This window comes from Passer montanus, unplaced genomic scaffold, assembly GCF_014805655.1.
Source record: "Passer montanus isolate IOZ18808 unplaced genomic scaffold, ASM1480565v1 scaffold225, whole genome shotgun sequence".
Lineage (NCBI taxonomy): Eukaryota > Metazoa > Chordata > Aves > Passeriformes > Passeridae > Passer > Passer montanus.
In genome coordinates this window covers 288052-303435 of record NW_024366871.1, presented here as the reverse complement: position 1 = coordinate 303435, position 15384 = coordinate 288052, and the positions used below count along the sequence as shown (strand labels likewise).

General features: G+C 52.0%; 1 protein-coding gene across 2 annotated transcripts in view; it reads right to left on the bottom strand.

Moving 5' to 3' along the window:
* LOC120502640 (dystrobrevin beta) overlaps positions 1 to 15384 on the bottom strand; it is a 39221-nt gene that overhangs the window by 3442 nt on the left and 20395 nt on the right. Inside the window, exons 7-10 of one of the 2 annotated variants that reach the window (XM_039710216.1) lie at positions 10459 to 10613; positions 8354 to 8459; positions 5395 to 5561; positions 2452 to 3160 (exon numbers count right to left, since the gene is read on the bottom strand). In XM_039710216.1, the coding sequence (XP_039566150.1) occupies positions 3125 to 3160; positions 5395 to 5561; positions 8354 to 8459; positions 10459 to 10613 (464 nt within the window). In that variant the 3' untranslated portion in view covers positions 2452 to 3124. Of the gene's footprint in view, positions 1 to 2451; positions 3161 to 5394; positions 5562 to 8353; positions 8460 to 10458; positions 10614 to 15384 lie in introns of those variants that run through there. The other variant, XM_039710215.1, reaches the window with a different exon arrangement.

Genomic DNA, 15384 nt, shown 5'->3' with positions numbered 1-15384 from the left:
GCACTGAAGGTGCCCCAGCAGTGCCAGCACAGGGGACAGGCACTGCCCTGGGCCTGCTGCCACCCCAGAGCTGGCACAGCCAGGGGCCTCTGGCACACCTGGGCACACCCAGGCTGGTGTCCAGCTGCTGGCACAGCACCCCCAGGGCCTTTCCCAGCTGGTTTTGGGTGTTTGGGGATGCCCTGGCAGCTGCTCCCATGCCCATTTCCATGCACATTCCCTCTCCCATGCCCATTCCGGGGCTGCTCATGCCCTCTGCTGGCCCCCAGCCCGTTTCCAGGAGGGGCCAGCAGAGCCCCGCGGGAATTCAGGTGGGATGGGGAATTCAGGTGGGCAGGAGATTCAGGTGGGCAAGGGAATGAATTCAGGTGGGAGGGGAATTAATTCAGGTGGGCAGGGAATTAATTCAGGTGGGCAGGGAATGAATTCAGGTGGGCTGGGAATGAATTCAGGTGGGCAGGGAATTGATTCAGGTGGGCAGGGAATGAATTCAGGTGGGCAGGGATGGGGACATCACTCCTGAGAGCCAAACCCCCTCCCAGGGCCATGGGACAAACAAACCCTTCCCTGACCCAGGGACGGGGCACCTGAGGCGTTTAAAAACCTTTGTTCCATTCTCAGCCTCATCTCTCTAAGGCACAAAGTAAAATATTATCAGCTCATTCTGTAAGTAAAAACTTGTCAGCTCTTACCCCAGCACACACGAACACCCCAAAGCCAATCACCTGCAATTGCCCCTCGTGGCTCCTGACACAGCCTCCAGTTCTATTTCACACTTCTGTTTCTCCAAAATGTCTAGTTTTATTTGTCAGCTGGGTCCACGTCCCTGCACTTCATGGCATCCCCTGCCTTTGGATGGTTTTCATTTTGGTCAAATTTTTAATTTTTTTTTTTCAGTATCCATGCCATTTCATTCATATCTTCCCCTCAGTGTTCTGTCTTCCTCCTTGTTTTTTCCTCCTAATTTTGCAGTATCTGTCAGGCTGGTTTTGCCATGTTTTGGTCCTTTTCACTCATTTCCTCCCAGACCAATCCCTTGGAGTCACTGAACTGCCAAAGTTCCTTTTTTTTTTTCAGTTTCATTTCATTGATCCTATCTCCTTTCCAGAGCAAGCCTTTCTTTTGTGTTTTCAAGATTTCATTTCCTTTCCTGAAAGGAGATTTCTTCTTTGAAACTTATTTCTATTTCCATTTCTCTCCCAACAGTATCTTTCCTGTTCCATAGGATTTCCAAGTCAACATTTCTCATTTTGAAGTTGACATACAAACACATACACAGATGTATGTAGGGATGTATAGACACATCCTATATGAATGAAATGAATTATAAATATGAAATTTTCCACAACTCCATTTCCCACACTCCAGTGCTGTTCTCATCCCATGGAAACCCTTCCCAAGGGATGCCAGAGGGACAGAAATCCCAAATATTGCATTACTGACAGCAGGGAGGGGTCCAGCTCCCAGCCCAGGATGGGTGAGCCTGGAATTCCCAGTGCCACCTTGCCCAGGTGGCACAGAGCAGCCCAAATTAACCCTTTCTAGTCCTCTGCCTCCTGCTGTGGGTGAGACTCCTCCCTGCCCGAGGCTCCTCAGTGAAACCCAAACTGAAACAGCCCAAAAAAGAACTTTTGGGGAGTGTTTCAAGGTTTGCACCCCTCCAACAGGCCCCAACGAGCAGCAAAACCACTCCTTAAAAACAGGTTTTTACCTGAGCTTGTCCATAGAAAATCCCTATGGTGACAGATTTTAATTTATTTTATCACTGTGTTAAATCTATAGAGGTATATAAAATATCTCAGTGCTATGTGCAGCAAAAAATGACCAAAGGTACCTCAGAACTTTGGGAAAAAGAAGCTATAAGTATGTAAATAATAATAATAATAATAATAATAATAATAACAACAACTATTATTATTTATAGTGTAAATAATATATATTGTATGTGTGCATATATATGTATATATACATATATGTACATATATATTGTATTGTATGTATATATAATATGTAAATAATATATGAATATGTATGTAAATATAATCTACTGTATAGGAAAAAATGACCAATGGTACCTCAGAATTTCAGGAAAAAGAAGCTATAAGTATGTAAATAATAATAATATATATTTTTAATATTTTTATATATAATGTAAATAATAGATCTATTGTATGTGTGCATATATATGTATAAATACATATATATGTATATATAATATGAAAATAATATATAAATATGTATGCAAATATAATCTACTGTATATATATGTATGTACCTATTGTATGCATATATATATGTAATAATATTAACAATATAGTAATATTTATGATATTAATATAAATAATACTGTTTACTATTAACAATGTAGTAATATTTATGTAAATAGTGTTACCAATAAGTATATTGATCATATTTATCATAACTGTGGAGATATTTATTACTGAGCTCATTCTGGGTCACAAACACTGAAAACCCACCAGGGAAGGCTGAATGAGGGTGAAAAGCCAGCAAAGAACATTTCTTGTTTTGCTGCAGAGCAGCAGCCCCTTCACCCAGGAACTCTGCAGAGTGAGCTCACAGGGGCTCACACAGGCCAAACACAAAATAAGGAATTTTTTATAATTTAAAAATTTAAATTTTCACAAAATTGACGTGAACGACTTGGAGAAGTTAAAATAAAATATTAAAAGGATGGCACTGGATGAGCTTGAATGTCCCTCCCCACCCAAAGCATTGCAGGTTTCCATCATTTACACCTCTCTTTGTATCAAAAATCCCAGCCTGGATTTCTATGTTTTTAAGGGAATAATAACCTCCTGTTAGGTGGGATTAAACATTCCAGAAGTTTATTACCCACAAATTATAAAAAGGACAACAGAATTTTCCTTGGCCCCCCAACTCCTGCCTGCTCTTCAGCCCAATTTCCTAAATGAAACAGTGATGCTCTAATGACTCTTCCTTCTGAAGAAAACTATTAACTATAATCCTATCATCATCTGAATTCTCTTTGAATCAGGGGAAGGTTGGGCTTATCTTGTGCCATAAAATGGGTTTTTCTCCATAAAATTGCCTGCAATTCCTTGAGCTGTGGTGATCATCCTGCCATCAAACTGCACTTTACTGCTCAGGTCCCTCCTGTGAGGCTTCTCAATTTAGAGTTCTGCAGAAATATATTTACAGATGGTGGGAGAAGGAGAGAAAAATGCAGCAATTGTGCCATTCTCTAGAGATGCCCCTGGATAAAGTCCTGCCAGAGCAGCACTCAGGGTCACTGGCTGGTTTTTCTGGGAGGAGCAGCCCCTACAACAGTGGAATTCCAGAAGCCCAGGGGGTGGGAAAGCCCTCAGGACCACCCAGTCCCAGCTGTGCCCATCCCCACCTTGTCCCCAGCCCAGGGCACCGAGTGCCACCTCCAGGAACTCCTGGGGCACCCCCAGGGCTGGGCACTGCCACCCTCCCTGTGCCCTCTGCCCCATCCTGGGCTGTTCCCTGGGCTTGGTGTGACCCCGGTGCAGGACCCAGCTCTTGGCCTTGCTGTCCCCCAGCCCAGTGGCCCCAGCCCATGGATCCAGGCTGTCCTGGTCCCTCTGCAGATCCACATGCCACCCCGGGGGCTGTCCCTGAGCTGAGCCAGGCTGGTGCCCCCCATGCCCTGGAGGTGTTGGGCAGCCCCTGGTGCCCAGCTGGATGTGCCTCCATGCCAGCTTTGGCAGCCAGGAATAAACAACAAACCCACCCCAGTTCCCTGTTCACAGCCTTTGGGGTTTGGAAAAGCCCCTGGAGCAGCTCTGCTCCAGACCCTGAACGTGCCTGAGGGAATCAGGAGAGGCTGCTCTGCATCCAGGTACTGAGGGGGAACATCCTCAGCAGGAGGAACATCCTCAGCAGGAGGAACATCCAGGTACCCAGTGCCCCTGGATAAAGTCCTGCCAGAGCAGCACTCAGGGTCACTGGCTGGTTTTTCTGGGAGGAGCAGCCCCTACAACAGTGGAATTCCAGAAGCCCAGGGGGTGGGAAAGCCCTCAGGACCACCCAGTCCCAGCTGTGCCCATCCCCACCTTGTCCCCAGCCCAGGGCACCGAGTGCCACCTCCAGGAACTCCTGGGGCACCCCCAGGGCTGGGCACTGCCACCCTCCCTGTGCCCTCTGCCCCATCCTGGGCTGTTCCCTGGGCTTGGTGTGACCCCGGTGCAGGACCCAGCTCTTGGCCTTGCTGTCCCCCAGCCCAGTGGCCCCAGCCCATGGATCCAGGCTGTCCTGGTCCCTCTGCAGATCCACATGCCACCCCGGGGGCTGTCCCTGAGCTGAGCCAGGCTGGTGCCCCCCATGCCCTGGAGGTGTTGGGCAGCCCCTGGTGCCCAGCTGGATGTGCCTCCATGCCAGCTTTGGCAGCCAGGAATAAACAACAAACCCACCCCAGTTCCCTGTTCACAGCCTTTGGGGTTTGGAAAAGCCCCTGGAGCAGCTCTGCTCCAGACCCTGAACGTGCCTGAGGGAATCAGGAGAGGCTGCTCTGCATCCAGGTACTGAGGGGGAACAGCCTCACCCAGGAGGAACAGCCTCACCCTCAGGAGGAACATCCTCACCCTAGGAATGTTCCTGCCCAAGAGAAGCCCTTACCCAGGAGCAGTGCCCTGCCCAGGAGTGCCCCTTACCCAGGAGGAGCACCCTTACCAGGAGAAGCCCTTACCCAGGAGCAGTGACCTCACACCCAGGAGGAGTGATCCTGTCCATGAGAAGCCCTTACCCAGGAGGAATGCCCTGCCCAGGAGCAGTGCCCTGACCCAGGAGTGCCCCTTACCCAGGAGCAGTGGCCTCACCCCCAGGAGTGCCCTGGCCAGGAGGAATGCCCAGTCCTAGGAGCAGTGCCCTGCCCAGGAGAAGCCCTTACCTAGGAGGAGTGCCCCTTATCCAGGCCCTTACCCAAGAGTGCCCTTGACCCAGGAGCAGTGGCCTGACCCCCAGGAGGAATGTTCCTGCCCAGGAGGAATGTTCCTGCCCAAGAGAAGCCCTTGCCCAGGAGGAATGCTCTGCCCAGGAGTGCCCCTTACCCAGGAGCAGTGCCCTGACCCAGGAGGAAGCCCTGACCTAGGAGGAGTGCCGTGCCCTGGAGGAAGACCTAACCCAAGAGTGCCCTGCCCAGGAGCAATGCCCCTTACCCAGGAGTGCCCTTACCCAGGAGTGCCCCTTACCCAGGAGCAGTGCCCTTACCCAGGAGGAATGCCCTGACCAGTAGGAGTGCCCTGCCCAGGAGCAGTGCCCTGCCCAGCAGTGCCCTTACCCAGCAGTGCCCTTACCCAGGAGCAGTGCCCTGCCCAGCAGTGCCCTTACCCAGGAGGAGTGCTCCTTCATCTGGTGCTGGTTGCTGTGGGGCAGTGCCCTTACCCCCCTTACCCAGGAGGAGTGCTCCTTCATCTGGTGCTGGTTGCTGTGGGGGCCGCTGGCGTGGCCCCTCCAGAAGCAGCTCTGGCACAGCTGGTAGTTGTGGCACTGCTGGCACCGGTACCTGAAGCCCATCATGCTCTCACAGTGGCAGTACGAGCACTCCACGGGGTGGAAGACTGGCAGGAAAACAAAGAAAATGGATTTTTGGTGAACCTGGAAGATCTCATTTCACTGCAGCTTCCAGACCCCCCCAGCTCCTCCAGCACCCGGGGCTTGGGCAGGGTTTTGGGGGCAGAGCTGGCAATTTTGGTCCCATTAACCCTCAGATGAAGCTGATGGTGGCACAGCAGTTCCAGCTGACAGGTTCTCCCAATGTTCTTTCTCAAAATATTCCTTCTCCCAATATTCCTTCTGCAGGCATCTCCCTCCCTGGGCACACTCAGGGAAGTGCTGAGCTCAGGGGGAGTCTGTGCACTGTCCCAGGGTGTGCCAGTGTCCAGCCTGGCCTTGGCACTGCCAGGGATGCAGGGGCAGCCCCAGCTGTGCCAGCCCTGCCCACCCTGCCAGGGAACAATTCCTCATTGCCAATCTCCCACCCAGCCCTGCCCTCTGGCACTGGGAGCCATTCCCTGTGCCCTGTCCCTCCAGCCTTGTCCCCAGTCCCTCTGCAGCTCTCCTGGAGCCCCTCCAGGCCCTGCCAGGGGCTCTGAGCTCTGCCTGGATCCTTCTCCTCTCCAGGTGAGCCCCCCCAGCTCTGCCAGCCTGATCCACGAGAAGTGCTCCCCCACCCTGTCAGAGCTGTCCCCTCCCCTCCCTGGCTCCGTGCAGGCAGCAGAGATTGCTGCTGATGAAAGGGCACAGAGGCAGCACAGAGCCCAACCCTGATTTCCTGATGAGGGAAGGAATAATAACCCCAGCCCTGATGGGAAGGAATAATAACCCCAACCCTGATTTCCTGATCAGGGAAGGAATAATAACCCCAGCCCTGATTTCCTGCTCAGGGAAGGAATAATAACCCCAACCCTGATTTCCTGAAGAGGGAAGCAATAACAACACTGATAACAGAGACCACGAGGCACAGCAGGGACAGGGACAGGGACAGGGACAGGGACAGGGACAGGGACAGGGACAGCACTCCCTGTCCTGCACAGGGCACAGCCTCACAGTGATGGATAAGGACAAGATTGGAACAGCCAGGATCAGGGATTATTAAATCAGGAGCAGCAAGATGGGAACAAAAGAGGAGGCAGCTGTTTTGGTTACCTACAGGGTTTTTTTGTCTGTCATGCTTTGGGTTTTTTGGTTGTTTTGTTGGGTTTTTGTTGTGGTTTTCATTTTCTGTTGTTGCTTTACTGGGTTTTGTTTGTTTAGGTTTTTGTGGGGTTGGTTTGTTTAGGATTGTGTTTGTGGGGTTTTTCTTGTGGTGCTATTTCTGTTTGTTTTGATTTTTCTCCAAGGGCCAAAGTTTAGCTTTGGGTAGGACAGAGCCCAGTGAGGGGGAGCAGCCCAGCTGGTCCCCTCCTGCTCCTGGCTGCTGCCAGGGAATGCCAGGGTCACACCAGGGTCCCTTTTGCCCTGGAGTTACCAATATTTTAACCAGATCCACCTCCTGGGCATGACTTCCCACAGGACTTGACCCTGGGAAATTGCCACATGCCAGGGAATGCCAGGGTCACACCAGGGTCCCCTTTGCCCTGGAGTTACCAACATTTTAACCAGATCCACCTCCTCACCTCCTGGGCGTGACTTCCCACAGGACTTCACCCTGGGAAAATGCCACCTCAAAATGAATTTTAAAATCCCAGGATCCCCCCCTGAGCCTCCTTTGCTCCTTTCCAGCTCCCTCAGACTCAGGAATATTTCGAGAATGTAATTTTTTTCCTACTAACTAAAACCCATGGGGTTTGCAGTGCTGCTGCTTTCCCTCCCAGGCAGCCCCACGTCCCCAGCACACTGTGACCCCTCCAGCTGCTCTGGCCAGCACTGATGGAGGCACAAGGTGCTGGTAACGTCAGCAAGGACAGGACATTCCCACTGTGTGAATGCTGCATTTACCATTTTCAATTTCCCATTTTCAATTTCCCATTTTCAATTTCCCATTTTCAATTTCCCATTTTCAATTTTTACCATTTTCAATTTCCCATTTTCAATTTACCATTTTCAATTTCCCATTTTCAATTTTTACCATTTTCAATTTCCCATTTTCAATTTCCCATTTCAATTTCCCATTTTCAATTTCCCATTTTCAATTTCCCATTTTCAATTTTTCCCATTTTCAATTTCCCATTTTCAATTTCCCATTTTCAATTTTTCCCATTTTCAATTTCCCATTTTCAATTTTTCCCATTTTCAATTTCCCATTTTCAATTTTTCCCATTTTCAATTTCCCATTTTCAATTTTTACCATTTTCAATTTCCCATTTCAATTTCCCATTTCAATTTCCCATTTTCAATTTCCCATTTCAATTTACCATTCTCCACGTGGGCCAGTCTGTGCATGAGGGGCAGCCACACAAGGCACTGGGGAGGAGGGTCGGCCATCAGCGTGTCCAGGAACATGTTCAGCATCACCTTCTTCTGCAGGGAGAGCACAGGCAGCACGGAGAGGAGCTGAGCTGCATTTCCCACTGCCAGGCCTTCTCCATTTCTGCCTGCCAGGGACGTTGCTGGAATGCCAGCCAGGGAACAGGGAAGGGCTGGGGTGGGAAGGGACCTCAACCACCCCCAGTGCCACCCCTGCCATGGCAGGGCCACTGCCACTGCCCCTGGGTCCCTGGCAGTGCCCAAGGCCAGGCTGGGCATTGGGAGCACCCTGGGACAATGGGAATTGTCCCTGCCATGGCAGGGATGCTGCCACTGGGTGGGATTTAAGCTCCCTCCCAACCCAAATCACTCTGGGATTCTTTTCAATTTCCCATTTCAATTCCCATTTTCAATTTCCCATTTTCAATTTCCCATTTCAATTTACCATTCTCCACGTGGGCCAGTCTGTGCATGAGGGGCAGCCACACAAGGCACTGGGGAGGAGGGTCGGCCATCAGCGTGTCCAGGAACATGTTCAGCATCACCTTCTTCTGCAGGGAGAGCACAGGCAGCACGGAGAGGAGCTGAGCTGCATTTCCCACTGCCAGGCCTTCTCCATTTCTGCCTGCCAGGGACGTTGCTGGAATGCCAGCCAGGGAACAGGGAAGGGCTGGGGTGGGAAGGGACCTCAACCACCCCCAGTGCCACCCCTGCCATGGCAGGGCCACTGCCACTGCCCCTGGGTCCCTGGCAGTGCCCAAGGCCAGGCTGGGCATTGGGAGCACCCTGGGACAATGGGAATTGTCCCTGCCATGGCAGGGATGCTGCCACTGGGTGGGATTTAAGCTCCCTCCCAACCCAAATCACTCTGGGATTCTGAAAACATTTTTGATGAGAGGAGTTTGCACTTTTTAAATCCCAGTGCCCAGCCTGGCCTTGGGCACTGCCAGGGATGCAGGGGCAGCCCCAGCTGTGCCAGCCCTGCCCACCCTGCCAGGGAACAATTCCCCATTGCCAATCTCCAATATAAATCTGGAGCCTCACTGATTCTGAAACCAAAGGCTGTTTCCTACTGTGCCATACTCCAAACATGCTAATTGCCAATTAACTTCTATTTAGCCACTATAAATCTTACATCAAATGCTGCAGAACTGTTTCTGCTGCAGCATCGTCATGCCCAGAGTCCAAACATTTCATTTCAGGCCTAAGATCAATCAAGGCCATGGTTACAGTTGATTGAAGGATTAGTTCAATCCTGATTAATATTATTTACATTACCTCAAACGAGAAACGAATCATTGGAACAATTAAAACACAACTGCAATGGATTTAAAAATAACCTGGTGCACAGAAGGTGTTTATTTGGAACAGAGCCTGACTTGTTAAACTAATTGTCTTAACACAGTGAAAAAACTCTGAAAAATCAAGGGGAAATGGTAAAAATGGCATGGTTTATGTTTTGGGAAAGAAATGAGTCACCCCTGGTGTGCTGATGGGGAACAGGGGAGGCCCCTGGAGGAGGGGAATCAGCTGAAATGACAGAAAATCCTTCAGCTGCCAATCTGGGACTGTTTCACAGTGTTGGGTTGTACAGGGGCCAAATCCTGAATTCCAGATCCCAAATCCCAAGACCCCAGATGCCAGATCCCAAACCCTCGATCCCAGATTGCAAATCCTGAATCCCAAATCCCAAATCCTAGATTTCAGATCCTAGATCCATAATCCTTGACCTCAGATCCCTGATCCCAGATCCCTGAGCCCAAATCCTGAATCCCAGATCCCAAATCCTGAATTCCAGATCCCACATTCCAAATCCTGAATTCCAGATCCCAAATCCCAAGACCCCAGATGCCAGATCCCAAACCCTCGATCCCAGATTGCAAATCCTGAATCCTAAATCCTAGATTTCAGATCCTAGATCCATAATCCTTGACCTCAGATCCCTGATCCCAGATCCCTGAGCCCAAATCCTGAATCCCCAATCCAAAACCCCTAATCCCTGATCCCAGATCCCTGACTGCAAATCCTGAATCCCAAATCCAGAATCCCAGATCCCCAATCCCAGACCCCAAATCCCAGACCCCAAATCCCTGATCCCCCATCTCCAAATCCCAGACCCCCAATCCCAAATCCCAGGCCCCAAATCCCCAATCCCAGAGCCCAATCCTAAATCCCCAATCGCAATCTCCAATCCCAAACCCCAAATCCCCAATCCCAGACCCCAATCCCAGACCCCAAATCCCCAATCCCAGACCCTGATCCCCAATCCCCGACCCCCCAATCCCAGACTCCAAACCCCAAAGCCCAGACCCCGATGCCAGAGCCCAGACCCCAATCCCCAATCCCAGACTCCAAACCCCAAAGCCCAGACCCCGATGCCAGAGCCCAGACCCCAATCCCCAATCCCAGACTCCAAACCCCAAAGCCCAGACCCCGATGCCAGAGCCCAGACCCCAATCCCCAATCCCAGACTCCCAATCCCAGAGCCCAGCCCCCAATCCCCAATCCCAATCCCCAATCCCAAACCCCCGAGCCGCTCCCCGCCCTGACCTGCTGGGGGAAGCAGGAGCGCAGCGAGTGCTCGGTGTAGCCGAAGGAGGGCCCCTCGAACACGGCCGTGGGCAGCCTCAGCACCTCCCGCAGCAGCTGCTCGAACCTGGGGAACAGCAGCAGCCCCGTGCAATCTGAGATCTGAGAGAAAAGATCTGTAAGGAAATACAATAAACCCCCGGGTAAATATGGGATTGCTGCGGGACGGCTCCCCTGCACCCCGCGGGCTCCCGGGGTTTATCCAGGGCAGGAACCCCAATCCCTGTCCTGCACCCTGGGGATTTACCGGGGCAGGAACCCCAATCCCTGTTCCTGCACCCCGCGGGCTCCCGGGGGTTTACCGGGGCAGGAACCCAAATCCCTGTCCTGCACCCCGGGGATTTACCGGGGATTTACCGGGGCAGGAACCCCAATCCCTGTTCCTGCACCCCGCGGGCTCCCGGGGGTTTACCGGGGCAGGAACCCAAATCCCTGTTCCTGCACCCCGAGGGGCTCCCTGGGCTGTGCTGCCAGGGCAGGATTTATCCAGGGCAGGAACCCCAATCCCTGTTCCTGCACCCCGAGGGGCTCCCCGGGGTTTATACAGGGCAGGAACCCCAATCCCTGTTCCTGCACCCCGAGGGGCTCCCTGGGCTGTGCTGCCAGGGCAGGATTTATCCAGGGCAGGAACCCAAATCCCTTTTCCTGCACCCCGAGGGCTCCCCTGGGATTTATCCAGGACAGGATTTATCCAGGGCAGGAACCCCAATCCCTGTTCCCACACCCCGAGGGGCTCCCCGGGGGTTTATCCAGGGCAGGAACCCCAATCCCTGTTCCTGCACCCCGAGGGCTCCCTGGGGATTTATCCAGGACAGGAACCCCAAATCCCTGTTCCTGCACCTCAAGGGGTTCCCTGAGCTGTGCTGCTCCAGGACAGGATTTATCCGGGGCAGGAACCCCAATCCCTGTTCCTGCACCCCAAGGGCTCCCCGGGTATTTATCCAGGGCAGGAACCCAAATCCCTGTTCCTGCACCCCGAGGCCAGGACAGGATTTATCCAGGACAGGATTTATCCAGGACAGGATTTATCCAGGACAGGATTTATCCAGGACAGGATTTATCCAGGACAGGATTCATCCAGGACAGGATTTATCCAGGACAGGATTTATCCAGGACAGGATTTATCCAGGACAGGATTCATCCAGGGCAGGATTCATCCAGGACAGGATTTATCCAGGACAGGATTTATCCAGGACAGGATTTATCCAGGACAGGATTTATCCAGGGCAGGGCTCCCAATCCTTTTCCTCCACCCCACTCCAGCCCAGGCAGGGCAGGGGAAGCTCCTGCCATGCCCAGCTGGGACAGACAGGGAGAGCAGGAGAATTCCAGGGGAACACAGCTGGAACCTTGTTATGTTTCTTTTTTCTTGGGCCAGGTCTCATAAGGCCTCAAAAGAAATACAATACACCTGAGGATAGCTCAGCTATTACTTTAGGGGCATAAAATGAGCAGGATGACTTCTGCTGCAGTGTTAGAAACAAAAAAGGTTTAATAAAAGGCAAAATAACAACCAGAAAAACCCGAGCCAGGTGCAGAGGTCTGCTCCTGGTAAAAACACCTCACCAAATCCCTTTGCTCTTTGATTCTCCTCTTTTCTACCTGATGGTTCAGGGACGTTTTGCCTTCTATCCAATTAGATATCCTCAGGTTTTTGGTGAAGTCCCTGAGCTCCTATGAGGTGGCTTTTCACCTAATGGTCGAGAGACACTTCTGGGCTTCTTTCCTTTTCTGGGGGACAAAGGCCAGTTTTGTCACTGTGTCATTAGGGGACACAGTCCTACAGAACCTGACCCTACAGAAAGCCCCAGAGGAGGCTCCGGGGTGGAACACAGCTCCAACACTGGCACAGCTGGCACAGCTGCAGGGGAATGCACACTGAGGGCACGGGCATGGCAGGGGCACAGCAGCCAGGATCCTGGGGCTGGAAAATCCCAACCTGTGCCCAGTGCCCACCTTATCCCAGCCCAGGGCACTCAGTGCCACATCCAGGTGACACCTGCAGGGATGGGCACTGCCACCCTCCCTGGGCAGCCCCTGCCAAGGCCTGAGCACCCTTTCCATGGGCAAATTCCTCCTGGTGCCCACCCTGAGCCTGCCCTGGCCCAGCCTGAGGCCATTTCCCCTTGTCCTGTCCCTGGTCCCTGGCAGCAGAGCCCGACCCCCCCTGGCTGTCCCCTCCTGGCAGGGAGTTGTGCAGAGCCACAAGGTCCCCCCTGAGCCTCCTTTTCTCCAGGCTGAGCCCCTTCCCAGCTCCCTCAGCCTCTGCTGGGGCTCCATTCCCTTCCCAGCTCCCTCAGCCTCTCCTGGGGCTCCATTCCCTCCCCAGCTCCCTCAGCCTCTGCTGGGGCTCCATTCCCTTCCCAGCTTTGCCAGGAGCCATTGGAAGCTGAGGGCACTGATCTCATCCACAGGAACAGCTGGGAAGGGGAATCAGATCCCATTTTGGATCTCAGATCTTGGCAATGAGGAATTGTTCCCTGGCAGGGTGGGCAGGGCTGGCACAGGGTACCCAGAGCAGCTGGGGCTGCCCCTGGATCCCTGGCAGTGCCCAAGGCCAGGCTGGACACTGGGAGCACCTGGGGCAGTGGCAGTGCCCCTGCCATGGCAGGGGTGGAATGGGGATTTAATGGGGTTGGATTTAATGAGGTTGGATTTAATGGGGTGAGATTTAATGGGGTGGTATTCAATGGGGTGGGATTTAAGGTCCCTTCCAGCCCAAACAGTGGCAGTGCCCCTGCCATGGCAGGGGTGGAATGGGGATTTAATGGGGTTGGATTTAATGAGGTTGGATTTAATGGGGTGAGATTTAATGGGGTGAGATTTAATGGGGTTGGATTTAATGGGGTTGGATTTAATGGGGTTGGATTTAATGGGGTTGGATTCAATGGGCTGGGATTTAAGGTCCCTTCCAGCCCAAACCATTCTGGGATTTTGGGAGCATTTGTCATGAGAGGAGTTCACACTTTTTACGCAGCCCTGTGGGGACAAACGTGCTCCTGAGAGCAAACAGGGGCTGAGCAGATGTTCCCTGATGTTTGTAGGGATGGAAGGAGAAGAGGGAGGTGCTGCAGGTGCCCCACTGCCTGTCCCTGCTCCTCCCTGAGCCCTGGGGGTCCCTGATCCCCTCCCCAGAGCTGCAGCCCCCAGCAAAGGCCGGTCCCAGGGGCAGGATGCAGAGAGCACGACAGCAGGACAAAATCCAGGTAAACAGCACTGCCTGGGCTCCAGAATCTCCTTGGAGAGATCTCTCACATCCTGCTGGGCCTGAGGCACAGCCAGAGTCAGGGCATGCTCCACAGGGGGGTCTGCAATGGAAACACAGCCTAGAATTCCCCAGGATGTGACAGACCCCACATCTCCTCCGTGGCACTGAACCCTCCTGCTGTTATTTCAGGCACCAGCAGGAATTAAACATCAAAAAGCTCATGCTGGCAGAAAACAACCTTCATTTCAGTGATCAAAACCAGCTTCAGACAAAAAGACACTTTCAGAAAGGCACATTTCCAGTGAACTGGAGGAGTTATCCCAATTTCCTGAAAGAATGAGCTCAGGAAGAGGCCTGCAATGCCTTAGCTCAGAGGGATAAAATACCTGGAATCTGTATCACTGACTGAACAGAGCAGCTTGGACTGAAGGGCTCTTGAATAATGTTATAAAAGAAAACATATTAGGAGAAATTGAGGGGGGAAATATATTTGAAGTGGTGGATTTGTGTATTTTAGGAAAATAAGCCAGCCAGAAAAATTAGACTTAACCTAGAAACTGAAGAAAAGTCAGGATGAAAATGAACATAAAATGAAAACAATGGGAACAACTGAAACCAGAGAGCCAAAATTCCAGAATCCTTGTCCTTTCTGGAGCAGGATCCTGTGCACAGGAGCTGCAGGTCTGCAGTGAAGCTGGCAGGGTGGGAAGGGCAGGACACAACAGGGACAGGACACAGTTGTGTTTAAAATGGGCTGAAAGCTCCTGGGTGTGCTCAGGACACTCAGCTGAGCTGAGCAGGCAGCAGCAGTGAGGTGATCCTGAAGAGAGAGAAATTCAAGGCATGGGAATCTGAAAATGAGAGAGAACAGCCCAGGCTGTGCCCAGGGGAAATGAAAAACCCCTCCAGTGTTTGTCTTGCAGGGTAAAAAGTGGGTTTGTTGTCAAGGTGGGAAAGTTCCACATGGGGAAGTGGCAGTGAAACTGGAGATGATGAAAAGCAGGATATAATAAATAAAAATAAATAAATAAAAATTTAAAAAATAAAAATAAAAATAAATAAATAAATAAAAAGCATCATAACCTTTCAAAGGGCAGCTGGTGGCAGGATGAGAGGGAGCAGCCTCAGGCTGGACATCAGGAGGAATTCCCCACGGAAAAGGTGCTCAGGCCTTGGAGGTTTGGAGTGCCCAGCCCTGGAGGTGGCACCCAGGGCCCTGGGGACAAGGTGGGCACTGGGCACAGCTGGCACTGGAGGGGCTGGGAGGGATTCCAGCCCCAGGGATGCTGGGATCCCTGCCCTGCACAGCCCCACAAGGAGCTGCTCTGCAAGGAGAGAACATCCCAGGAAATTCCAGAGCCAGGGAAGGGCCCCACTGAAGCTCCCCCAGTCCCTCTGTGCCACTCCAGGACACTGTCCTGTCCCCATCACTCACAGGGACCACGGGATGAGAACATTAAAAACAACTCCCAGGATTGGCAGGAGCCTGCTCAGGGAAGGGAGGCTGGGCTGGGATCTTCTGGACAAGGAGGTTTTGGGGGTGAAGAGGGTCAGTAATCAGGGACAGATGTGGGGAATGGATTTGTAAAGAATAAAACAAAACTAGATGTTTTATAGAATCAGAACTGTGAAAAATACATTGCAGCAAGACAATGTGGAGAAAAACAGAGGTGATTTGT